The sequence below is a fragment of the Canis aureus genome, unplaced genomic scaffold (genome assembly GCF_053574225.1).
Source record: "Canis aureus isolate CA01 unplaced genomic scaffold, VMU_Caureus_v.1.0 ptg000456l_RagTag, whole genome shotgun sequence".
Lineage (NCBI taxonomy): Eukaryota > Metazoa > Chordata > Mammalia > Carnivora > Canidae > Canis > Canis aureus.
This window is the reverse complement of record NW_027554629.1, coordinates 529-28,487: the sequence shown is the minus strand read 5'-3', so window position 1 is coordinate 28,487 and position 27,959 is coordinate 529. Positions and strand designations below refer to the sequence as shown.

General features: G+C 36.7%; 1 protein-coding gene across 1 annotated transcript; it reads left to right on the top strand.

The window, feature by feature from the left end:
- On the top strand, positions 1-27,959 carry LOC144310137 (outer dynein arm-docking complex subunit 2-like; the record flags this gene model as incomplete). The annotated part of the gene is made up of 4 exons (XM_077890898.1): positions 1-245; positions 1,626-1,724; positions 9,345-9,492; positions 27,813-27,959. Coding segments are annotated over exons 1-4 (450 nt in total), but the record flags the coding sequence as incomplete, so codon positions are not given.

Here is a 27,959-nt window from a genome sequence, read left to right as displayed (position 1 = left end):
ATGTCATTGTAAAAATTACTGTTTTTTTTGTACATAAAGGATATTAGATTCACTGAAGAATGGAAAAAAGAAAATGAAGAGCCTAAGGAGGTACCTAAGAAGGAAGAAGCAGACGCCCTTCCTAAAGCTTTTCTTGCTTCAAGCAAGAATATACTAGAGAAGAACCAAATTAACTTCGGGAAGTTTCAAATGACCAAGAGATTAGAGCCAACTTTAAACTGGAAGGCCACTGTTGATTTCAAAAAGTATGTAGAAATTTGCATGAGGGCTTCTCTGATACATCCTCAGTAACCACATTTGCCTAGTTGTTAGTTTATGTCATGGGAGAAAGTCCAGAGTAGATGTTGACATGTCCCTCCATAATACAAGTCAGTCCCTCCCTGCTCTTCATATTCCAAGTAGAAGTATTTGGCGTGAATACGGCTTATGTGTGGGCACCAGAAGGGAAGGCAAGAGCACCATTGACTCAATTGGTAGGTCAGGGCTAATATCACGTGAAAAAGATGATAAAAGACATGGAGGAATCTCACGGGCAATGTAAACGCAGTGGTAGGGACCTGAAGAAGTTAAGTGCTAGGTGAATTTAGAATGATTAAAATTATGTGAAGTGAATCAGGGAAATCTTGATAGAGACAGCATCTTATCTATTAACAGAACTTTAAGTAAATACCACAGAAAGGCTAGAGCCTCCAAAATATTAACAGGCTTAAGTGAAGCAGACACTAATTTAAAGAATGTCTGACATACAAAACGAGTTCCACTTAAGGACGTCTATAAATAGGTACCTAAGCACAGATTAAGGCCCTGTGTTTCATAAAAGCCGGCAGTCGGAGATGCCAAGGACACTTTTTAAATTAGCATATAGCTTACAAATTTCAGCCTATTTTTAATGTTCCATGCGGTCCCCGATTGGGTAAAGCAAGAAGTGGCTCCCAGCTGGTCACAGGGGACCCTCACTTGCAGGGATTCTGAGAACCACGGAGTGAGTACATGTTGCCAGCAAACCCAGAGAGCAGATGGAAGGAGTCCTGGGGAAAAAGGAGATGCTCTTGTTCCTCTAATTCTCATCAATTTTGAGGTGTTTGATCTCTGTGACTCCTATCTGAAGGAGTATGAAAATGACAAATACACAGGCTGCTCTGTTATGCTGGAAGGTGAATCTTAAAATACCACTCTTCCCACGTCCTGGCATTTTTCAGTTATGAGTTTACCTAGCCACTATGTAATGAAAACCCACTATGTGCCAAGGACCACGCTAAACCTGGGAATCCCTGGAAAACCAGATCCAGGCCCTGTGGCAGAGTCGGGTGGGGAAGGGAAGTAACCAGGCAACTTTCACCCAGGGCAGGATGTGCCCAGAGTAGAAGGCTCCGAGTGAAGGGGCCTGCAGAGTGACAGTTCCTAGTACTTGGTCCTTATAAAAGAAATACTGGCCAAAATGTGCCTGAAAGACTGAAGGGACATCCCAGGTGTCAGATGAGGCTGGAACTCATACAGTTATTTTCTGTATTAGGAAAACATGTCACACGGGTGCATGAAAATGATGAAATCTTTAGGTACATTTCTATTTTTAATTTCCTATCAATCCACAATAAGTTAATTTTAAAATGTTAATATATTTTTAGGCACAAAAGCTTACTAAGAGACACTCAAGAGAAAAAACATAGAGGAAGACTTGAAAGGTCAGGACCACCTGTTTCACCTGGAAGAGCACAGTTAGTTCGGTACGTATCTATTAAAAGGAACCATCCTTTAAAGCCACCCTTTACCCAGTGGGCTAGATAGCATGCAAATTTCTGGTGTTCTTATCATTACATCGGGGTCCTCTACTGGACCCTTGGACCAACTAGTATTGACTAGTTATAAAAATGATAATACTGAATTTCTTTGAATATATTTGCAAGATATCCTTTTAGTGAAGAGTTCCTTGAAACACAGGCATCTATTGGTACTAGTTAACTCTCTGTAAACAAATGAATTTAATGCTAATTGCCATGAGTTGAGTGATAGGAGAACTGGGCTCTTTGCTGATCTCTTACTTTTGAACAATCCTATCATAGCAAGGGTAAGTCATCTTCCTGAGCCTCATTTTACTCATCACTGGTGGCACTGCCAATCCTAAAGTGATAGATGTTATTTCTCATTAAAACAGCCATCAGGGCAGCGCGGGTGGCTCAGCGGTTTAGCGCCGCCTTCGGCCCAGGGTGTGATCCTGGAGTCCCGGGATCTAGTCCCACATCGGGCTCCCTGCATGGAGCCTGCTTCTTCCACTGCCTATGTCTCTGCCTCTCTCTCTCTTTCTGTGTCTCATGAATAAATAAATAAAATATTTTAAAAAACAGCCATCAATAGAAGGCTAGTAAACTTCTGACTCCATTTTCATTTTGACAACAAAAGCGGCATATGTGGAGGAGGGTCAGCTACTTTTGTTAGTAAGTTTGGGGTAGTAGTGGGAAGAAATGCAGACATTTCACATTATAAAGTTTGTGCACACAGAAAAAGAAGAAACTTTAAGACACCCTACTACATTAATCCTATATTCTTGGGTTCAACATAATAAATTATTTGATTTATTTGACTATTTTTAAAACTTTTTATTTTGAATTAATTACAGATTCACAGAATGCTGCAAATATAGTACAGAGGAATCTCATACCCTTCACCTAGCTTCTCCCAGTGGTTGCATCTTGCATAACTATCCTACAGCACTGAAACCAGGAGACTGATATTGATATAATGTGCATGTATCATTTTCTATCACTTTATTCCATGTAGATGTGTGTGATGACCATGTCAGTCAGTGTGTGGAAGGGTTCCATCACCACTGGGAAGCCACTCTTGCCACCTCTTTATAGTTATGCCCACACCTCTTCCCTATAATCCTAACTCCCGGCAACCATTAACCTGTTATCCACTTCTATAATTTTATCATTTTGGGAATATCATGTAAATGGAATTATACACTTTTGATATTGACTTTGTTTTCATCACTATAATACCCCTAAGATCCATCTAAGTTGTTGCATATGTTCATAGTGCAATCGTTTTTTTTTTATTTATTTTATTTTATTTATTTATTTATTTATTTATTTATTTATTTATTTATTTATTTATTTATTATTTTGCTGAGTAGCATTCCATGGTGTGGTTGTACCATCATTTATTTAATTATTCACCTATTGGGAGCATTTTCATTGTTTGCAGCTTTTGGATATTAAAAATAAAGATGCTATGAACAATCATATAAAGGCTTTTATATGGATGAAGTTTTCATTTCTCTAAGATAAATGCCCAATTGCTGACACATAATAATTGTGTAGCTTTTTAAGAAACTATCTAACTTTTCCAGACTGGCTGTACCATTTAGTTCCCATCAAACACTTAGGGGAAACTGAGTTTATCCTCATCCTTGCCTTTGCATCCAAACCTTTTTTTTGGTTTTGGTTTTGAGCTATTCTACAAGATGTATAGTATTATTTCATCATGGTCTTAGCATTTCCCTAATGGCTAGTGATGTTGAACATCTTTTCATGGGCTTATTGCCATCCATATATATTCTCTAGTGAAATGTCTCTTTGTCTTTTGTTTTTTATGTTCTAATCAGATCACTTTTTAAATGTTGAGTTTCGAGAGTTCTTTATTCTGGATATCCTTGATTGAATATGTAGTATGCAAATATTTCCTTCTCCCTGTAAGTTGTTTTCTCATCCTTTTTATAGAGTCTCTCTCATAGAATAACGTTTTACTATTGATGAGGTTCAATTTATCAATGTTTTCTTTTATGGGTTGTTTTGTTTTTATTTTTAATATGTTTATTTTAGAGATAAAGAGAGAGAGAGTGCATGGGGAAGAGAAGGGGAGAGGGAGAGAGTCTCAAGCAGGCAGACCCTGTGCAGGGCTCAATCTTACATCCCTGAGATTGTGACCTGGGCCCAAACCAAGAGACGGATGCTCAACTGACTGAGCTACCCAGGTTCCTGTATGGGTTGTATTTTTGATGTCATGTCTAAGAAGTCCTCATGAAGCCCTTGGTCCTTAAGATTATCACCTATTTTTTCTAAAAATGTTTATAGTTTTACATTATAAAGCCTATGGCCTTTTTCTTATTTTTAGTGTGAGACTTTGGTCAAGATTTAGTTGTTGTTGTTTTTTTGTTTGCTTTGTTTTTTTTTAAGTGGAGGTCCAATTTCTCCAGCACTATTTAATGAAAAGGTTATCTTTCCACCATTGAATTACTTTTGTATCTTTCTTCAAAATCAGTTCGGTGTACATATGTGGGGCTATTCTGGGTATCTGTTCTATTCCACTGATTTTTTTCTTTTCATCTAGCCCCTTACCACTACCACACAATCTGTATTACTGTAGCTGTATAGTAAATTTTGAAGTCTGGAAAAGTGATTTCTCTCACTTTTTTTTTTTTCAAAAATTGCTTTTAGTTATTCTAGTTCCTTTCCTTTCTGCATAAATTTTAGAATAATCTTGCTATATCTCCAACAGAAAAAAATCACTGATGATTTTCTTGGAAATTACATTAAATATCTATATTAATTTGGGAAGAATTGATATTTTTACTATGTAGACTCTTCCAATCCATGAATATTATATATCTCGGTTTATTTAAGTATTTGATTACTTTCACTAATGTTTTATGGTTTTCAGCATACAAGTCTTGTGTATTTTTTCTTAGATTTACAACTAGAAGTGGAAGTTCCAGTGCTGTATTGGTCAGCAGTGATCAAAGTGAACAATAGCCTTGTTTGTTCTCAATCTTAAGGGAAAAGTATTTAGTCTTTCACCATTAAGTATGATGATGGTGTAGGTTTTTGTACAAATATTCTTTATCAAGTTGATAAAGGTCCCTTCTGTTCTTGGTTTTCTGAACATTTTTATTCACATTTGGGTGTTCATTTTGGTCAAATCTTTTTTCTACATCAATTGTATAATCATGTCATTTTTCTTCTATAGGCTGTTAGTGTGGTTGATTACACTGATTGATTTTTGAATACCAAATCAGCCTTGCATCTCTGTAGTAACCCCACTTGGTCATAGTGCACTCATCCTATTTATAGGTAGCTGAATTACATGTGCTTAATATTATGTTAAGAATTTTTGCATCCACAATCTTGAGAGTATTGTATTGGTTTTTGTTTTTGTTTGCACTGTCTTTGGTTTGATATCAGGCTTTGTAAAATGAGTTCCCTCCTATTCTATTTTCTAGAAGAGATCATATAAAATTTGGTGTTCTTCTGTGTGGTAAAATTCTACAGTGAAGCTATCTGGGTCTAAAGACTTCTGTTTTGGGTTTTTTAATTGTGAATTAAATTCTCTTAATAATTGTGCTATTCAAATTATGTGTTTCATATTGGGCAAGTTGTGATAGTTTATACTTTAAAAGAACGGTCCATTTTATCTAGATTGTCAAATTTATGTGTGTATAGTTGTTCATAGTTTTCTCTTATTATTCTTTTGTTGTCTGCAGGATCTGTAGTGATATCCCATGTTTCATTGTTGGTACTGGTATTTGTGTCTTTTCTTTTTCTTGTCAGTTATACTAGAGTTTTGTCAATTTTATTGATCTTTTCTTTAAGCAGCTTTTTGTTACTGATTTTTCAAATTGTTTTTCTGTTTTAATTTTACTGATTTCTGCTCTTTAGTATTTCCTTTTTTGTTTGCATTGGGTTTACTTTATTCTTTTTTCTAGTTTCTTTAGACTTAAGTTTAGATTATTGAATTGAGACTTCTCTTTTCCAATGCAAACATTTAGTGCTATATAATTCCCTTTATGCACTGTGTTAGCTGTTATCTGTGTACAAAAGTTTTTGATATGTTGTATTTTCATTTTAATTTCTGTTCAGTGTGGCTTTTTTTTTTTTTTAATTTCCCTTGAGGCTCGCTTCTTGGACCCAAGTGCATTTTTTGTTTGTTTGTTTCCAGACTCTTGGAGATTTTTCGTCTTCTGTTTGTTATTGATTTTTTTTTGTTTGATTTCATTATGGGCAATGAGCACACACTATATAATTTTAGTTCTTTTAAATTTGTTGAGGTTTTGTGTGGTCACACTATCTTGGTATAGAGTCTTTGGGTGCTTAAAAGAATGTAGAGCCTGCTGCTGTTGGAGTATTCTATAAAAGTGGATTAAATCATATTGTTTGGTGGTGTTGATTTCTTTTATATCCTAGCTTATTTTCAGTCCAGTTGTTCCACAAATTGATGAGAGAGTAGTATTGATGTCTCTAAGTATAATTTTTCTGTTTCTCATTTTAGTTCTATTTTTGCTTTATGCATTTTGCAGCTCTGCTGTTTGGTGTGTACATATTTGGGATTGATATGTCTCTGTCATTATGTAATGTTCCTCTATATGCCTTGTCATTTTCTTTTTATTGATGTCTACCTAATCAGATTATTTTATAGACACTTCTGCTTTCTTTTGATTGTTTACATGGTGGGTTTTTTTCCTCTTTTTCTTTCAAACTAATGATATTATATCATTACATTTGAAATGAGTTCCATGTAGGTAGCATTTGGTTGATTCTCTTTTCTTTTTCTTTTTGGTACAGTAAGTTAAATTCTTTTAATTGGTGTATTTAGAACTTTTACCTTTAATGTCATTATTATGTTAGGGCTTAAGTTTGTCATTATATATATATTTTTTTCTGTTCATTGTTTTTGTTTGTTTTGGTTTTGGTTTTCTTTCTCTCCATTCTCTCTAACCCTTTCTTCCATGAATGTCTTTTTTATCTATTACCTTTTGGAGCATGGTAAAAGAATGGGTAATTTTTAGGTTTTAATAATGTTTGAGATTCTATGATTCTCTTAATTTTTCTGAATCTTATTTAAATTTTATGTTTTAGCAGGTTTCCTCCTACATCACATTGGTGGAATAAGATGTGTATTGTCTCCTCAGGTTAGAGAAGGAAATTACAAATTTTCAATTAGGCCTTCATTGACAACTTGGGGAGGTGAGCGAGGGGCTTCTCATCATTTTTAACTGGTAATGGAAGTTCAAGCTCTGACTAGGTCTCTGTGGGTAACAGAGAGGAAGAGACTCTGTTTATTTGTCAGTGGGGTTGGGGTTGGTGGAAATTCTGACTCTCCATTAGGTCTCTTCTGACACAGGGATTAGGGAGTTTTGTTGTAGTCTGATAAAGGTAGAACACTCTTCTCTTAGCATTGTTAGCAGAAGTGGGGGTGAGCCACAGTGTTTTCTGTGGTGTTGACTAGAATAGATCATCTGTTGCCTAAAAGTTTTCTATCTTGTTAAGCTGTTCCTTTTCTGGTCCTCTGAGTAGAAAGAGCAGGCTTTTCTTAGGTGCTTTTTTCCCTGTGCCCACTGATAATTCTGCATCACTATCTTCTCTAGTACCCAATCTGGAATACACGAGACAAAAAACCCAAGGAACTCACCATTGTGTTGCTCCTCAAGTCTGTAGATCCTTAAATAGTCTTTCTTCTCCTTTCAACCTGTCAGAGTCCTATCGTGTTTGTTTTATATATAATATCCAGGATTTTTATGTACTTAAGATCTACTTCATCTTTCCTAAACTAAATGTTTGGCCTTACATGTTTCAATTTTAAGTCAAATTTTAGTGAGTCAAAAAAAAATTTAGTGAGTCAGAGAATTCTAGAGTAATAGATAAGGGTAAAGGGGTAGTATATCCAAGCAACAACCATTACTCTGACAAAAATGTGAACTTCTCTATGTCTCTTCTTAAGTGGATATAATGATGTAGTAGAGAAGTATTTCTTAAGGTGGAGTTCATAGGTCAGTGAAACATTGAGATTTGCTTATTTTTACCTCCCAAATGTATGGTTGCTATGGGACAGGACCGGAAGGGAACCTCATAAAATAGGGAAAGCCATTTAAGGTTATATGTCAAAGGGTTCATCATTGGAAAAAGAGAACAGCTTTCCTTTGAGGTACTGATTTTTTTTTTTTAACATGATTCGAGAGTGATTGGGTCAACCCAGTGCACCTTGCTCTTAACTCCAGGAGCTTGCTAGGCTAAGGGAAAGTACATTTAGAGATTCTCTGGAGGATATAGGTTATTTAGTATATGTTTCAATCTGGGACCTTTGAGTTAAATTTACATTGGTTCTTAAGTAAGCCTTATCTACCAGATTTTGCTCTGGAACCAAACCAGGTTCCTGACATTTGTTGGACAAGAGAATACATTAAACTGAAACTCATCATGTGGCTTGATGAATTGGAACAGGCACTTCAGTTCAGGATTTCAGTTTCACTCCACTGCAGCCCAGACAGCACAGGAGCATCATTCTGCATGACTCTCTGTGCAAAAGCACCTTTCAAAAAAAAAAAAATCTTAAAAATTTATAAAACTCAGGGGCGCTTGGGTGAGTCAGTCAGTTAAGCATCTGCCTTCAGCTCAGGTCATGATCCCAGAATCCTGGGATCAAGCCCTGGCTCCACTTCAGGCTCCCTGTTCAGCACGGAGTCCGCTTCTCCCACCTGCTCTACCTATCCCCTGCTCATGCTCTATCTCTCAAATAAATAAACAGAAGATCTTTTTAAAAATTAATAAAACTTGAAAGTTACTTCTGTGCAATTATTAGAAATATGCTTTCTCCTTTGCTTCAAAACAGAATGAGGAAAGACATTGAGAGAAGAGATCACACAGGGGGATTGGAGGGAAGAGAGGATGGAGCGAAAGAGAAAATGAGAATGAATTAGATATGGTGATGAAAGCTTGAGTGAACTTGCTGGTATCCATGGCCCTGATGTTGAGTTAGAAGCTTCTAGAGCAGTGAGGAACAAAGTGTACTCCCTTTCATAAAAGAGACACCCTTCCTGTGGGCATTTGCAGTGCTGCCCAATTGAACTCTCCCTGATGATAGAAATGGTTTCTATCTAAGCTTCTGGTATAGTAGGTGAGTGTTGAGAGCTTGAAATGTGGCTATTTTGACTGAAAAACTGAAATTTTAATTGTATTTCATTTCAATTTGATAAATAAATATAAACATGATTCAATCAATAAATTTAAATAAATATAAACATAAATAACCAGAAGATATTTAACTTCTATGACTTGTGGCTGCCTTTTTGTACAGCACAGCCATAGGACATATACTTAATGCCTTTGTTCATTTCTTACTATTTTCTTTATTATTATTGCATACAAAGCAATAATAATGAACTGCACCTGGTACAGAGACAGGGATTTATTCATCTCCTTGCTTAGATCTTAGCAAAGATCTTTAGAACTCAGAAGGTATTGGTACCTTATACATTGCTTATGTTCATATTGCTGAAATATTAATGATTATAACCACATCCATTTTGTAGCATAAATATGTTTATTATATGTGGTGGTTGTTACTGTTCTTAGTAAGAGTGCTGAGAAGATTGAGGAAATTCTTAGTGACAGCTCCTCAGAGAATGAGGAAGATGAAGAACCACCTGATCGTCGTCAGGAAGCAAATGCAGATTTGTCATCTGAATATTGGCAAATTCAGAAACTGGTGAAATATTTAAAGGTAAGACAAACCTCTTTGTATTGTGTTTACAATGATTCTTTTAATTCCTTTCCTAAAAATGTATATTCTACTTCCAAATTGATTATATATGTATATATATATATATTTTTTTTTTTTTCAAATAAGAGTAGTAAAAACTCCCGTTATTATTTAAATGTGCATGGGGAATGGTCTTATTACCCTGTGTGCACAGGGGAAGGTCTTATTACCCTGAGGATAGCACGGTTAGTCCTCGTGGAGCAGCCGGTCTGCCTGGTACCAACCCTTTCCCCTGGGCCATGGTAGCCAGCAGCTATTATGACTTGCCATCATTTTACACCTTGCAGTATGCTGTGGCATCAAGAACATGGATTTGTTTTAAAGTTGGACTATAATTTCTAGGCTGTGTTACTTACCAACAGTATAGCTGTTGATTATAGCTTTGAGCCTTATTTTTCTTAACCTATGGAAAATAGGTTAATACCTGTCCTATAGGATTACTTCAGGGTTGGTAAAGCATATTTGAAAGATGTGGATAGTGTTTGGTACATTGTAGATACTTAAAATATGTATCAGTCCCTTTTCATTACTCTCAACATAATATGTGTAAACACATGTTACATAATAATGGCCTATATAATGTATTTAAGACATGAATGGGGGCAGGGCAGGGAAAATGATTTGCCAAAACCCAGATTAATATCAGTGGATAACTGATATTGATAATGTCTAGGTAGGCCAGGACTAAAGCAATAGTTGAGAAGTACTCGTAAAAACATTTTTACTTAACTCATAGTTTCCTCCAGCTTTTCTACATGATTGAGTGAATCAAGGGCATTTGCCAATGGCTTTGCAATATGTAAAGATATTTATGTGGCTCCTAAATTACTTAAGGCTACTTTTCTGGTGCCCTTGAGGTCCTTCAAAGCTGACAGGTAAAATAGTTTATACATACATTTTTGTGAATTCAATAAACATCCTCTGCATGGACACAGCTTTGTAGCTGAGAAAGTTGCTTTAGAAGAAAAATATGCCCCCTTTCTTAGCATGGTCCCAGCTGCAATTCCCTGTATTTCTCAGGAAAAAAAAATCTATGTTTTCCTGAATCCCAAGAAAAATTAGTCAAGAAATTGGGAAAAAGTATTCTAATTCTCCACTGTAACATAGATTTCAATGGCCAGACCAGGATCCAGGCAAGCAAATCAAAGATTTTCATCATTAAAAAAGGATGGGAGCTTCTGTGAAGCAAATCCTAATGCCCACCTTAGGTACTATGCTTTTGAAAGCCTAGTTATTAAATGCTTTGTTTTAAAATTTCATCTTAAGAATAATATCTTTTAAATAGTAAATATTTTTATATCAACTTCAATTTTTAAAATGGCTTTGATTTGGCATTTATTTCGTGGTAATGTTCCCCTCTTTTAGTGGAGATCATTTTTCATGTTATTGCAATAGATATGTTTGAGGTTTTTTTTAATAGAAAACCTCTGAAATTTTTAGCATATCTATTACAAAAAATGATATACTATTTATTATTATGGAAAACTTTTAGGATCATCATTATCACCTAAAAATATATAAATACAATTTGGGAAAAAACATGGAATGATTATCATTTCAAGAATTCCTAAGAATTTGGAGATCTTACTCTGGGATCTTGAATATTCCTATCCTAGGAATTTGGAAACTATCTGGAGCACAGGCTGGAGGTCAGGCCCCATGGTCAGGCACATGCCCTTGGTGGGCGTCTTTGCATACAAATCATGCAGTCAACATAGTGGTTCAGCCTAGCATGCACAGCACCAATGTTCAGACTCAGAAGACCTTCCTGATGGTAGGAAGGTCCGTGGATCTTCCCACCATCTCTCCTGTACTCATAAAGCACATGTCACTCTGGGGGGGGGGGGAGGGAAATGCATCAGAGAATTTTGCCATCTAGCATTTGAACAACTTGAGCCAGATGGGAGCCCTGGTGTTTATACAAATAATTCTGGTCTGTTAACTTTATTTCATTAGTCAAAGGAAATAAAGAGTCAACAGGAAAGACGCATGGATGGACCAGGAGGCACACTACCAGAGCAGTTAGAAGCATGACCTTCCATGTTAGAAAGATTCTAATTGGGTCAGGAGTCTGCCACTTACTGGCTCAGTAGCCTTGAGGTATTTGACTGACCTCTGTGAGTTTCAGTTTGTTTTCTCATTGGTCAAGTTGGCAAAAACAAAGGTTCTCATGTTTTATGATTATTATGAAAAAGATCTGACACATATAAAGTGCTTAGCAGAAAGTACTCAGTACTCGTTAGTAATAATAATGGCTTCTGTTACATATTATTATTATTATAGACAACATATGGTGTGGAGTCTTCTGGACTTGCAAAGCTGGCCTTCAACTTTTGCTTTAAATTTTCTAGCAACCAATAAAAGGAGGGAAATACAGAGTTAATACCATGAGGGAAAGACTCTTACCATCATGAGGTAAAAATAGCCCAGTTGCCAATGTGTGTAACTGATCCTGGTACTAAGAGCAGAAAGAATTTTCTCCCTGAGGATTTAATGAAGCAGACAGTGAGTGTGGTAGTGAATGACATCCTTAATAATATCCTCCCAGTGAACATGGCAATGAGCGTTTCTCGTAATAGCCTAACTATTGGATAACTATCTTGAGTTTTTCGACTATTTAGGATAAGTCCATATAAATCAGGCCAAAAAGGGATGCACTATTTCTGTCCCAGAACAGCTAAGGAAAACATTTATTGATGAAGTGCTACTTAAGCTTGCACAAGTTATTCATCAATAAATCATGTGCAAATGTGATACTTTTGGCCAGACAGTAAATTGCTTGGAATTATTATAGTTCCCACAGGTAGATATTCTTAACATAGCCAATAAAAGAAAAAGTATATCTACAAATGATTTCAAGCTTTTTGACACAGATAAATGTTTTATATGGGGACACAAAAGGATATTAAAAGTCTATGAAATGCAAAATTGAATGTCTCTAGGTAATCTCAAAATAAATACACCTGACATTTTAATTGCAGACTTATGCCTTAAATGTAGACTTACACTAGTAGAAAAATGTTAATGTTGACCTGACTTTCTACTTACCATTTTCCAAGTACAGCAATGTCTGTAATTGTTGAAAAAAATTTGATGAGCTCATTAATACCCAAACAGGTCAATGAACTATAGCTTGTTATTTATCCAGAGCTATGAGCTCAGATCTTGGCATGTAAGTAAAGGGAATTTATATTTAATTATTTGGCTTTGACATACATTCATTTCAACTTACAAGTTTTATATATGCATATATTCTTTTAATCTAGATTTTTAGAATACAATTTAATTTTTAAACTAATGAAGACTTTGCATTTTTACTTTTTAACCTTCCAACTTCTTCCTCCCCCCACACACATAACAGATGACTCTGTACCCGAGTTCTAAAAGAAGCAATAAACCACCTTTTCAGCTTCCTTAGCAAGAAACACATTCTTTCTTCTGCTATCTTTATGGTTCAACTTGTCTGTCTTGTCAGCTACTCAAATGGAAAGACCATATTAAACTCACTTCTATGTCTTGCAGAGTGCCTAGCCAGTGAGTACAGGCTTGTCTCTCAACCCTCTGCTCAGGAGGTGTGATGGGGAGAGAATGGGTTCCCAAAGGGCCAGGCTGTGCTGTTCTTCATGCTCAGCTCCTTGAGAGCAGTTTTTCCTCCCTGTGAGCCAGAGTCATTCCTTCTGCTCTTGACATCTTTCCCACCTTCTCTTACCCTCTCCCTTTCCTGTTCCCTTTCTCCATGTAGATATGCAATTTTATTGCTGTATATTCTAGCTTTCTATGGGTATTATTTTTCCCCTGGCCAGGGCTGCTTTAAAATCTCGCAATTAAAATGTTTTGCTTTGGATCGATTCCAGCAATTGGGGAAGATAGTTTGTTAAGGTGCATCCCACACTGATTCTGTGAAGTTTTGTAAAATGTGGAAGTTTTACTACTCAACCAGTTACATTCACAAAGAACCCCTTTATGAAATAGGAGGAGAGTTGCAGAATTTTATTTTGTTTGGAAATGTGGATTAGTCACAAGTATTATAGTATTATAAGTTAATACAAATGGGTACTCTTCAGTCAAGTGAGAGAAAATGTTGAACAGTTGTAACTATAAGTAGGTCTGCATTTCATACACATTATACCTATCATGAAACTGAAGAATGAATTTCTGGACACAAGGTTTCAAGCCTATTGAAATCTATTACTGTGTGGATTGGAGAAGGATTGGGTATGGAACTTAATACTATAGGATAAATAAATCCAGGAGAAAATTGAGGAGGCTATAGAGTGATGCCAAGAATGTGACTGGTTAAGATTTTAGGTAGTTTGGAGGGATCACAGAGACTGGGTCTAGAATCCTGCTCTATCTCCCTTATAGGCATTTCCTTGTCACTTGAGGATAAGATGTCAATACTACTCTGGCATTACCTCCAGGCTCAGATGGGAGATTATTAGCAAGCGGGCTTGTAGATGTCTGCCGCTACTCTGAAGTGCTTCATCTCAGCTGGTCTTGTTCCTGGGTCCTTGAGGCAATAATGGAAGCATCTGGGGTCAATCCCCAGGGCCATCTTCCCAGGTGTGCCTCCTCCTTGCAGGATGCCTATTTCTACACCTGGGATTTTGATCAGAGCCCAGCCAGGGGATCAGGATGATGAAAGCAGGGATTTAGAAAGTTGAGTCCAGCAGTAGGTGGTCTACATAATGAATCAGACTGGGAAGAGACAGAAGACCAGTAACCAGGGGGTTGCAGTGATCAGAGTGTGCTGGGGGCTTTGAATAGGATACTGTCCTTGGAAGTATCTTGGAAGCAGCAAAGAAATGGCTAGGAAAGGAAGCAGGTCAGTTTATGAGGAGGCTTGGGTTTGGATCAGATTGAGTTTGAAAAAATGAAATACCCAAATAGAAATGCCCATGCCGTAGTTGGAAATAAAGGACTGAAGCTCACATTATTCATTAAAAATCGAACTACTGCTTCTGGACCCAAGGGCATGAATGAGCATGTGAAGCATTGTGCCTGTTTTTGTCTTTTTATTCATGAAGGAATATGACCTCTTAATAACTAATCAGAAAGTAGCTGCCTCCCATTCCAGTTAGTACAACCAAGGCAAGTTTTTTTTAAAGATTTTATTTATTCACTCACAAGAGACACACAGAGAGAGGCAGAGACAATGGAAGAGGGAGAAGCAGGCTCCCTATGGGGAGCCCAATATGGGACTCAATCCCAGGACCCTGGGATCACGACCTGAGCCAAAGGCAGATGTTCAACTGCTGAGCCACCCAGCCATCCCCCAAAGCGATATTTTTAGATCAAAATTCCATTATTATTCCAATAGAAGTCTTTCCTTAAATATTAGTTTGCCAGCTTACAAACAGATTGATTCATCAGCTTTTTTTTTTAAAAATCTTAAAGTAGGGATCCCTGGGTGGCGCAGTGGTTTGGCGCCTGCCTTTGGCCCAGGGCGCGATCCTGGAGACCCGGGATCGAATCCCACGTCGGGCTCCCTGCATGGAGCCTGCTTCTCCCTCTGCCTGTGTCTCTGCCTCTCTCTCTCTCTCACTATCATAAATAAATAAAAATTAAAAAAAAAAAAAAGCTTTAAAAAAAAAAAATCTTAAAGTAACATTTTATTTGGTAATTTTATGCAACTAGCCAGTAGATAAAAAAAGATTAATTAAAGAAAGATAGGAAAGTTTGAAGCAAAAAGAGAACAATGTTTATTTTTAAAGTAAGGTTCCCTCCAGTTGAAAGCTCCTACACCCTAAAACCATAAGGAACTATGGTTCCTTCCTATGATGAAGTCAGGGAAAGATGGGGTTTTTAATGTAAATTCACAAATGTGGTATCATTCTTAAATGTTAAATCTGTGCAGTCGTTGTTCCCAAGTCCTGGGGGATGGTGATATTGTCCAGACATGTGTCACTCAGTGGAGAATGGCTAATGCTGGCTGCTGAGTGACATCATATGATCACAACTGGGCATCACCACACATTCATTCTCTTCCCCCAGCCACCATGTTGTGAGGGTGGTGCCTAATTTTTTTTTAATTGTCTTTGATCAAATTCGTGAAACACTGGTGTTTATTTCACCTTTCATGTGAGCCAGGGGTCTTGCTAGTTACTCTCCTGCTCTGTTACGTATCTGCAAATTGAGATCTCTCAGGCCATGAAAAGTGAAGTTACCCCCCAGCTTTGCAGTGACCAAGACTCTGTTCCACAGTGAGCAGAATCACATCAGAAACTCAAAGAATCACATCAGAAATTCCACAAGGCTTCCCAGGAGACCCCGCAGGCTCTGTCCTTGGCATGTTTTAGATTTCCCCGTCTGGAAGGGGATTCGCTGCAGAGACATTTTGAAACTTTAAAACCTTTGTTAAAGACTACTTTTGTGGCATTCAGTTCCTTAATAATCTTTCATGAGCTGATTAAACACACACACAACCACCTTAATTGGTTAAAGAGTTCTTCTAAGTGGTAATTGGGAGTTATGTGATTTTTCATTGCAGGAATTTGATGTACTTTACAGTCAATTACAGTTAATTAAATTCCTTTCCCCTTACTCGGGTTTTGGGTATGGAGGTGCAGGTAGTGTGATCCTTATTTCATTGGTGGAAAAGCTGAGAAATAGTTCACTCTGGGCCACACAGAAGGCGAGGTGGCCGTGGGCCAGGCTGATGTTCAGGCTTCTATCTTTACTGCCTGTTGCCTAGTTATTCTGTTCCTCTGTCAAGAAACTCAGGACACAGAGGGCCTTCAGGCCTTGCTGTTGTGTCCTCCTATTTACTCTCTTGTTTGGTTTTCTTCATTTGAGTAAGAAACTAAATAAACAGGGAGCATTTCTAAACAAAGGAATTCAATGTTCATTTCTGGAAGGCACTATGAGAGTGTGCTCTTTGGCTAAGTTTATACTGAAAGAGATGGAGAAGATTGTGATAGAACAGTGTTATTTGTGTTCAGCAGAATCCTTAAAAAAATGGAAAAAATGGTCACTTTTTATATATTCAAATGAATGGCAGTAGTTAGAAAGCAAAGTTACTACCACCTTCCTGAGAAAGTCTTTAAGTTAATACATGTGGTGTTGCATTGATGTGGGTTAACTTTTAAAAAAATGTCTCCATGACAAAAGAGTTTTATCCTTTAAAAAAAAAAACACTGTTAGAAATCATAAGATATTTTAAATTGCATCACCTAAAAAATTTCTACTTAGTAGAATTTGCACTTATGTTTTCTTAAATACTGCAAGGTAAGTCATGAACATACTTTAAGTACTTGGATTACTTGAGTTGTGTGTCACTTGTATATTTATATATTGCCCCCCAAAAAAATGATCCTTTGTTACAAAGGAGGTCATGAAAGTGACGGAGAGTCTCCTCATCTCCACAGAGGAATCTGTATTCCACAAATAAACTAATTGAGCTTTTTAGTTTTTGAGCTATAAGCTCTTTTTGCCCCTTGGGTATCATAAACAAGAGTGGAGAAAAGCAAAGATAACTGGATAAGAACGATAAAGTAATGCTACTGAATCATAACACTTCATACCACCATTGGCTGACATTATACAACCACATCAACTTACCTACTGGAAAATGACGATGTTAAAAATCTCAAGGGAGCTCCCTTAAGCTTTAACTCATTCATTCATTCATTCATTCATAAATGTACCTGTGAGCCCGCCCAGCTAGAATACAATTCTATGATATTACACATTGCTCATCTAGCTAGTCATAAGATATTTGATTGTAAAGAACTTTGCTATCAAACTTTTATGTGACTTCTGTTCAGTTTTATGTAATCTGAAAATGTAAAATGGGGGGAATTTGTTGCTCAGTGTATTGCCAGCAACACTATTGTTTGTTCCTCAAAGTATGCTTTCCCCCAAATTTACTTGAGAGGCTAAATAAATGGTAGAAAAGTAGCGTTGCCTAGTTCCCAGTTTGTATAATGCTTTAGGCTGCTTTACTTTTTATTGAAAAAACACATATTCAGGTCCTATTATAAAAGTTTGCACATTGAAGAATCTATAAATAGAAGAGTTAGGGAGTAAAAGGTACCAGATTTGGTATAAGTGATCTTTTCATTTTATATGCATATACTTGTACTGTACTCATTATTAGAAATTGCATATTTGTAGGAAAAATATTAAACTCTAGGTCCCATTGTGGTCCACTAGCCTTTGCTAGTCCCACTGGCAAAGGCTGTGGCTCCTTTCCCAGCTCCTGCTGTCTGGGGGTGTGTGGCTGGCTGTGGCCTTCTGATATTTCTGGGACATGCAGGGCATTGCAGAAGCACAGGTTTCTCTTCTAGCCCTCCCTTATCTCTTTTCTGTATTTAAGTTATTTAAATCTTATAAAAATAATACATTAATATATACCCTAAAATTTAAGCCATGCAAAAGAATAACAGGGAAAGCCCCCTTCCAGATGTTTCTGTTTATATAAATATACATATGAAATTTTTATGTATGAAATGAAGTCAGACTACTTGTTATGTGACATTTTGCATTTTATATTTAATGTTTTCTTGGTGATCCTCCATATCTGCCTCAGTTCTTCTAATTACAACATTGTTTTGTACTATATGAATATATCAATAATTTATGTAACAGTTCCCTTACTGATAACATTTTGCCTTGTCTCCCAGATCAATTTTTATTATTACAACATTGTAAATATTTTTACATATTCTTTGGATATGTATCCTATTTCTGTAGGATAGCTACTTTGAAGTAGAATTGCTTGGGTCAAAGACTGTGTACATTTAAAATTTTGATAGTTCTAATGGGGAGGTGTTGTTCAATTGGTACAAAATTTTAGTTTCACAAGCTCTAGAGAGCTGCACAGCATAGTTAACAATATTGAATTGTACATTTAAAAAATGTAAGAGGGTATTTGATCTCATGGTAAGTGTAAGTATGACAAAAAGGGAAGAGACATAAGAAAACTTTTGGAGGCAATGGATGTTCCTGTTATCTTGATTGTGGTGATGGTTTCACAGATGTACGCATGTGTCCCAACTCGTTTTTTGCATATCAGTTCCACCTCAATCTATTTTAAACAAGAAACAATATATGCACAATGAAGTTAGAGAAGTATTACAATGAAATTTTAAAATTTAAAGAGAAATAATGAAAAGTAATAAACTGACCAAGCTTGGTTTGAATAAAAAAAAATTTTGTAGCTACTTACACAAAGCAAATACTAGTTTACACTCAATTAGTAATATACCAATGATTTTTGACCTTGAACACAGTGAAATCAGCCAGGCTCCTAAAAACTAAACAAAGCAAAAATCTCAATGCTCAGGTAATATTCATGGAAGTTTTAAACCAATTGGTGTGAAGTGGGATCTAGGCAGATTGTCTTTAAAATCTTTCCAGGGTGTTAAAATTATTTGTTTAGAAATAAGGTTCATTGTTACAAATTCTCACTAATCTACAGTCTTTTTTTATTTTGGCCAATTCCAAATGGGGAGAGAATGTATCTTTTTTATATATATAAATTTATTTTTTATTGGTGTTCAATTTGCCAACATATAGAATAACACCCAGTGCTCATCCCATCATGTGCCCCCCTCAGTGCCCGCCACCCAGTCACCCTCACCCCCCGCCCACCTCCCCCTCCACCACCCCTAGTTCGTTTCTCAGAGTTAGGAGTCTCTCATGTTCTGTCTCCCTTTCTGATATTTCCCACTCATTTTTTTCTCCTTTCCCCTTTGCTCCCTTTCACTACTTTTTATATTCCCCAAATGAACGAGACCATATAATGTTTGTCCTTCTCCGATTGACTTATTTCACTCAGCATAATACCCTCCAGTTCCATCCACATCGAAGCAAATGTTGGGTATTTGTCGTTTCTAATTGCTGAGGAATATTCCATTGTATACATAGACCACATCTTCTTTATCCATTCATCTTTCGATGGACACCGAGGCTCCTTCCACAGTTAGGCTATTGTGGACATTGCTGCTAGAAACATCGGGGTGCAGGTGTCCCGGCGTTTCACTGCATCTGTATCTTTGGGGTAAATCCCCAGCAGTGCAATTGCTGGGTCGTAGGGCAGGTCTATTTTTAACTCTTTGAGGAACCTCCACACAGTTTTCCAGAGTGGCTGCACCAGTTCACATTCCCACCAACAGTGCAAGAGGGTTCCCTTTTCTCTGCATCCTCTCCAACGTTTGTGGTTTCCTGCCTTGTTAATTTTCCCCATCCTCACTGGTGTGAGGTGGTATCTCATTGTGGTTTTGATTTGTATTTCCCTGATGGCAAGTGATGCAGAGCATTTTCTCATGTGCATGTTGGCCATGTCTATGTCTTCCTCTGTGAGATTTCTCTTCATGTCTTTTGCCCATTTCATGATTGGATTGTTTGTTTCTTTGGTGTTGAGTTTAATAAGTTCTTTATAGGTCTTGGAAACTAGCCCTTTATCTGATACGTCATTTGCAAATATCTTCTCCCATTCTGTAGGTTGTCTTTTAGTTTTGTTGACTGTATCCTTTGCTGTGCAAAAGCTTCTTATCTTGATGAAGTCCCAATAGTTCATTTTTGCTTTTGTTTCTCTTGCCTTCGTGGATGTATCTTGCAAGAAGTTACTGTGGCCGAGTTCAAAAAGGGTGTTGCCTGTGTTCTCCTCTAGGATTTTGATGGAATCTTGTCTCACATTTAGATCTTTCATCCATTTTGAGCTTATCTTTGTGTCTGGTGCAAGAGAGTGGTCTAGTTTCATTCTTCTGCATGTGGATGTCCAATTTTCCCGGCACCATTTATTGAAGAGACTCTCTTTCTTCCAATGGATAGTCTTTCCTCCTTTGTCGAATATTAGTTGACCATAAAGTTGAGGGTCCACTTCTGGGTTCTCTATTCTGTTCCATTGATCTATGTGTCTGTTTTTGTGCCAGTACCACACTGTCTTGATGACCACAGCTTTGTAGTACAACCTGAAATCTGGCATTGTGATGCCCCCAGCTATGGTTTTCTTTTTTAAAATTCCCCTGGCTATTCAGGGTCTTTTCTGATTCCACACAAATCTTAAAATAATTTGTTCCAACTGAGAGAATGTATCTTGTGTGAATTTGCATATTCCTGATTAGTAGTGAAGTTGATAAATATTTTCATGTGTCCAATAGCCATTGCATTGTATATCTTGCCTATTTTTCTGTGGTTGTGTTTTGAATCTTAATACAAATTAACCCTTTGTTATAGTATTTGTAAGTATTTTCTTTCAGTTTCTCATGTCTTTTTATCTACTCTTCTGTTTGAAAACTTTAAAATTGTACATTAGTAAATATATTGATTTTCCTTCATAGCTTATAAAATTTTGTGTATTAAGAGCTAAGAAGATTTTTCTGATGTCATTTCAAGAGAACAAAAATTTTTTATTTCCTCCTTGTAGGTTTATAGTTTTAAAAAAATGTTTAGAAGTTGCTTCTATCTTGATGTCATTTTATGTATAGTGTGAGGCAGGGATCTAATTTTACTTTTTTTTTTCTTTGATGGAGATTCAGTTGTATCAACACAGATAATTGGCTTCTCCACTCTTTCCTCAAGTGATCTGAGATATTACCTATATCAAGTATTGTCATCTCATATGTGAGAGTTTCTTTCTGGATCCTTCTCTATTACATTGAGTTATTTGGATGCTCCCATGCCAGGCCCATGCTGTTTTAATTACTGCTACTTTGGTGTATTTTAATACTTGATTGGCCAGAGAGTTTTCTTAAATTCTTTAAAACTACTTTTTGCATATTTTCCATTCCAGATCATTTTTAGAAAAGTTGAAAATCAAATAAAAAAAAAAACCCTCAAAAATGCTACCGGGGATTTTGGCTGGTCTACATGAATTTATAAATTATTTTGGATAAATTGCAATTTTTTCAAGCTTTTATTTAAATTCCAGTTAGTTAACCACAGTGTAATATTAGCTTCAGGTGTACAACTTAGTGATTCAGCACTTAAATACAACACCCGGCGTCCATCACAACAAATGCTCTCCTTAATCCCCATCCCCTACTTAACACCTCCCTGCCTCCCCCCTCCCTTCTGGTAGCCATCAGTTTGTTCTTTCTAGTTAAGAGTCTGTTTCTTTTTCTTGGTTTTCCTTTCTTCCCACCCCCATGTTCATTTTTTTTAATTCTTAAATTCCACATATGAGTGAAATCCTATGGTATTTGTCTTTCTCTAACTGACCTATTTCAATTAGCATTATACTCGCTCTATCCATGCCATTGCAAATGGCAAGATTTCACTCTTTTGATGGCTGAGTAATATTCCGTTGTATATATGCCACATCTTCTTTATCCATTCATCAGTCAATGGACATTTGGGCTTTTTCCATAATTTGGCTATTGTTGATAATGCTGCTATAAATATTCCCTTTTTCCATTCCCTTTGAATTAGTATATTTGTATCCTTTGGTTAATGCTGCTATTTCCTGTATTATAATTTTATCCATTCTGACTGGTGTGAGGTGATATCTCATTGTAGTTTTAATTTGTATGTCCCTAATGATGAGTGATGTTGAAAATTTTTTAATGTGTGTCTGTTGGCCATCTGGATATCTTCTTTGGAGAAATGTCTGTTTATATCGTCTTTCCATTTTTTAATTGGGTTGTGTTTTGGGTGTTGAGTTTTATAAATTCTTTATAGATTTTGGATACCAACTCTTTGTCAACTCGTATGTCATTTGTAAAAATCTTTTCCCATCCCATAGGTTGCCTTTTAGTTTTATTGATTGTTTCCTTTGCTGTGTAGAAGCTTTTTATCTGATGAAGTTCCAGTAGTTAATATTTGCATTTATTTTCCTTGCCTCAAGAGAAGCTGATGTCAAAGGTTAGGGCTGATGTCAAAGAGGTTGCTGCCTGTGTTCTCCTCTAGGATTTTAATGATTTCCTGTCTCACATTTAGGTCTTTAATCCATCTTGAATTTATTTCTGTGGATGGTGTAAGAAAAAGATCTACTTTCAATCTTTAGCATGTCGCTGTCCAGTTTTTCCAACACTTTGTTGGAGAGACTATCTTTTTTCCATTAGATATTCTTTCTTGCATTGTCAAAGATTAATTGACCATATAGTTGTGGGCTTGCAAATTTTAATATCATTCAGTTATCCTATTCAGGAACATGGTATGACCATTCATTTATTTTTAAATTTGTATGTATTTTAGTAAAACTTAATAGCTTCTTTTCCACATATTTTCAACATACTGTGAGATTTACTCCTTGATATTTTTGTTATTATTTTGCTAATACTGGCATGGGAACATTTTTCAAATTATGCATTGTGATTTGTTATTCCTAGTGTATGGGGGAGTTACTCATTTTTAATGTGGCCCTTATATCCACTTTATTGAGCTATTTTTATTAATTATCATAATTATTCAGTATAGTCTTCCAAATCTTTTTAGAAAGGCAGTTATATTTGCTACAAATTTTTCCTCATTGCAGTGACTAGGACATTCCAGCAGATTATCTATTTCTGTAAATGTTCCATGTCTGTTTAAAAGGAATGTGTAGGGAATGCTTGCATTGTTCCTTACCCATTCCCAATAAAAATTCTCAGCAAGCTTGTAATACAACAGTTTGAGTCTAATTTCTTTTTTCCTCTGGAACAATATTTTCTCATTTTCTTTCCTGGAGTTCTATTGAGTCTCATCTCTTGAGTCTTAGGTTTATGAGTGCTGAATCATCAGTATAAAGCCAGTTTGCAAATAAACAGAAAGCAAAGCAATATATTTTACTATTTTGACTTACGTGCTCATATGCCATTCACTCTGAGCATTGACTTTTTACCATTTCTCATCCTGGGACATGAAGAGTATCTGTAAGCCAACCTCTGTGCTGGGTGCCAGGCCCTCTGTCATCATTAATAAACAGTCACTGGCAGGCTTCACTTTTCTTGCTCTCTGAGTGGCATATTTGGAGGAAAAAATGCTGAAATCATTGAAAGTCAGTTGGATGGCTGTGTGATGGCTGTATCTCCTCACCAGGTCTCACCCACTGCCCCTTGATTACAGACGGTGGGGAGCAAAAGAAGGGCCTCCACTCCCGATTGTGCCTCTGACTGCCTTCTTATCTCACTGTCACCATGTGGGACTCTACAGGAAGCTCCAAATGATGGCTCTGGGAGCATGTAGCCTATCAGAGTTTCGTCTACTTGTTTTATAGTATCCTTTTCTGAATCAAGTTACTTGAAGTCTTTATGACACAAATAAGTATCCTTGACCTCTTAATCCCAGTTACCTCCTCTCTGGATAGCTGTAGTAACCTGCATGGTCTCCATATGTTCCATCTGCCCCCTCCCTACAGGGGGCCCTTTAGCTGGAATGATCTTTTAAAAATGTACGCAACTCATGTGAGTCCTCCCACTCTCCTCCAAAACAATACCCTTGAATATTTCCTATTAATCTTGAATGAAGATTAAAATCCTCAACCTGGCCTATGGGTGCAGCAGATTCCTTTGCCCACTTAATTTTTTAGCTCATCTTGGATCATTTGCCACCCAGGCTCTGGGTCTCAGCCACACTGGCCTTCGTTAGGTCTTAAACAGGCCATGTTCCAATCCTCCTTAGGGTTTTACACATACTGTTTCCTCTGACTGGTGTGCCTTTCATCATGTCCGACCTCCTTCACCAGGGAAGGCTCCTACTCTGTCCACACTTCAGTCCAGACATAGTTTCCTCAGGGAAACTTTTCCTGATGTCCTGGCCTAGAGTCCCCTGTTGCAAACATCCATAACCCTGTGCCACTTTTCTGTATAACACTTCTTAAAGTTTTCATTTATTTGGATGGGCTTAACAATTAAGATCTTTCTTCTCCACTAAGCTTTATGAGCTCCACGAGGCAAAAACTAGATCTGTTTTTGTCTACCAGGATGTCTCTAGTTCCTGGTATCAGACATGGTGAATAACTGCAAATTTGTTGAATGAAAGAATTAAAAAATGGTTGGATGGTTGGAGGCATCTGGCTCCCTGATTTAGTCTCAGATACATTCTTCATCTCAATTTCATAAGCATTTATTTCTCTTTTATCAGCAGTAAGAGGATTGGAGGTAGATATTACTCTATGTACCAGATAAGGTAATACTTTTTTTTTCAAAGATGTTATTTAAAACACTGAGAAACATTGTTTAGAAGAGTGCCTATTGATCTTGTCTTTCCAAAAGAAATTTTGAGAAAAATGAAGGAAAAAGCAAGATCTCTTCAACTTTCACATATTAGCAACATGATTGTGATAATGATAATGAACAAAGGCCTCCCAGTCTCAGAAAGGAATGTGAACTGCGAAGTATCTGAAGGCTGACAGAGCCTGGAAATGTCTGAGAAGACGCAGGGGCAGGATGACAACTAGCAAAACAACTTGCATTAATTTAAGAAGTGGAAAAGCTTATTGGAAGCATTCTTCAAAACCCTTCAGAAACTAGTAAAATAATATTTTACTATGTTTTCTCCAGCTCTTAAAACTTCACAAATGCAAATACATGATAAAATGTGAAAATAAGTATTGGCAACTAATTACATTCTCAGGGGAGATTTAATTGAAAAATAAGCATATTTGCACTGCTTCTTCTTAGTAAGATGTTTATGGCATCTGGTCAAAGTAGAACAAACATTTGAAAATCCTTTGACATAGCTGGTATTTAAAGAATAGCAATTGGCTAACATTTGTGGCTCTGTATGTTGAATATTTTGGCTCCCATTCGCTGGTATTCATTCTGAAAGATTTATAATCCTTTGGGGAGTGTGGTCAGTGACAAGAGTAGAACTAAATCCTGAAATGTGGAAAAACTAACTTTCCCTAATATAAAACTGTTCTAAAAAAAAAACTCTCAAGTCTATGAATATGTTTCCAGATTTTCAGAAAAAAAGCTGCTGATTTACAGAGTTTTTTTCTATAAGGATCTAACTTCTCAATGATAAAAGAAAATTTTCCATCCTTTGGCTTCAAAAGTGGCTTAGAGATCATTTAGAAAAATATAGTGTCTTACCTTTTGGGCATCTACCACAAGTACACAATTCCTTAAAATTGTTATGTCATTGGTTATGGTGCATATGATGAAATCAAGCACACAAGATAGAAATAATCTAGAAGAGAAAAATTAAGAGACCTCGAAATGAAATAGGAAAGAATGACTGTGCGGAATGTGTAAGTAGGAAAGTGCTACCAAAGAAAATACAATGCAAGTATAGCAGTCAAGAAAGTCCTCTATCACACACCACTGAGAACGCCAGGACAGCATGCTCTGCCTCGGAGTTTGGTGTGTGTGTGTGGACTCTGTTGGCTTGACTGAGGCATGACATGCTGTTTGATACCTTCTTGCTTTCAAGTCATGCTTGAGTCTGAAGGCACTGCCTAAAGAACTCTATCTGAAGCTCCTGGTTTGCATTTTTAAACTTTTCATGTGGGAGCCCACCCAGCTCTCCTCCTCCAGGTACACCAGGGGAATTTTTGGGCTCCTTTTAACCCAATTAAATTCAACAAAAGAATTGTTAAATAATTGTTTCTCTCGCTTTCTCTTTTTTTTTTTATATATTATGATTAGCATTTAGATTCTTCTTTATGATTTATGAAATATCTGCCTTCTGTTTTTAAAAAGAAAGGCATCAAAAGTGCTAATGTGTGTTTGAAGAGGTCCTGTACCCCAAAACAAGGGAGATTATAAAATTGAATGTAATAAGGATTTACTATTTTATGTTTCAAAATGAACTGTAGGACGATTGGTGGTGGTAAAAATTTCTCTTGATATAAACAAAGACATTAAAAGCTATGGGAAGAAAACTCCTTATTTTCAATGTAAATAGTAAAGTGAAGGCTTTTGCCATTCTCAACTTCATCTTGAATATAGAGGACAGCCTGGATTACTCAGGAAGAAAATTAATATGAAAAGCAGACTGACAATGGTTTCAGCACAGGATAGTGGTTTGTAATATTTTTAGAGATGTGGAGGGGCTTTTATGGACGCATTAAGAGGAAAGGCTGAAGTCTAAACCTTTCTATCTTTTTGATGCTTGCCCTCTTATAATCCCATTTCAGCTTATTTTAAAAGTAACACATCATGTTGTATTCACAAAAGGATTTGTGTGTGTGTGAGATATGAAGGAGGAGGTTGGGCTGCTTGGATATAATTTCCACTTTTGTGTAAATGTATATATTGTATCTATGAACATGTATCTGTAATATAGCAATATAAAGTCATAATCAGCAAATGAGAATAAACATATTTTGTAGGTGTCTTTCTTCAAAAAGGAAAGAGATTTATTTGAGGCCATTCATACTGTGTTTTGAGGTAGAGACCGAAGGCCATCTTTCATGAGCACCTTTTACAAAAATAGTTTATCCTTAGCTCCATTAGAAACATTGCTCTTGTGTCTTATGAACTATTTCGGTGCTTATACTGGAACTCTTATTTACCATCCCGTCTTAATAGGAGGAGAAGTAATATGTACTATGTTGCATCCATCAGAAGATTTTTTAAAGCATTAATGATGGGTGGACATTGCTTAAGAATTCCTGCAATGAATTCTGATTATAATTTCCTGGTGCATCTGTTTCACTGATCAATCATTACATTCTTTTAAATTCTCCCAGATTGTTTTACCTTAAAGGAGCCATTCCCCACTACCTTTTACAGCTGGTGATTAGCCAAGCAGACATTGATCACATGATTCTCAACACTGGGACAGCATTTTGCATGCGATACTGAAGGCTACCTTTTTGTCCTTTATCCATACACGGAGTCATCTCCAGTTCCTAATGGGCTCGCCACCTCCTTCCCAACCCCATGGCCCCTCTCCCACTTAATCCTGGTCCCAGCATGGTTTGTTGTACTGCTTCCCACATGGTTTCCCTTTCCTCAGGTTTTTCCCTGTTCCAGACTGTTCTACATACATCTGTGAGAATAATTTCCAGACACGGTTTGGATTGCACAGTATGCTGTTCAAGAACTCCAGGGACGGCCTGTTACCTCTGCATAAAACTTATATTCCTCAGTGGATTTCTCAAGGCTTGCCCCTCGACTCTATTTAATGTACTAATACCACCTAATGCTCTAGCTGTTTAAAGCAGACAGACCACCTTTAAATGTTGACTCTTAATTGGAATAATGTTTTATGATACTCTGTAAAGCTTTTTTGTGCTTCAACTCTACATGATTCATTTAACAAATTATAACCCACTCGGAGAACTTAAAAAAATTTAACATGCCATGTATGGGGAGACACATTTCCCAGTTCATGGATTCATAACCATTAAGGAAATTTCTATAGAAGCGTGATCTTATTTAACCTTTCCATGGCCTTGCGTTTCGTAGGAAGGAAAAGAGATAGCTACAGTGATTGCATTGCGTTCAATAAAAGATTTCAACTTGGCGCAAGAGACCTGCCAGTTGGCAATCAGAGATGTTGGAGGCCTTAAAGTTTTGATAAATTTACTGGATACTGATGAATTCAGATATAAG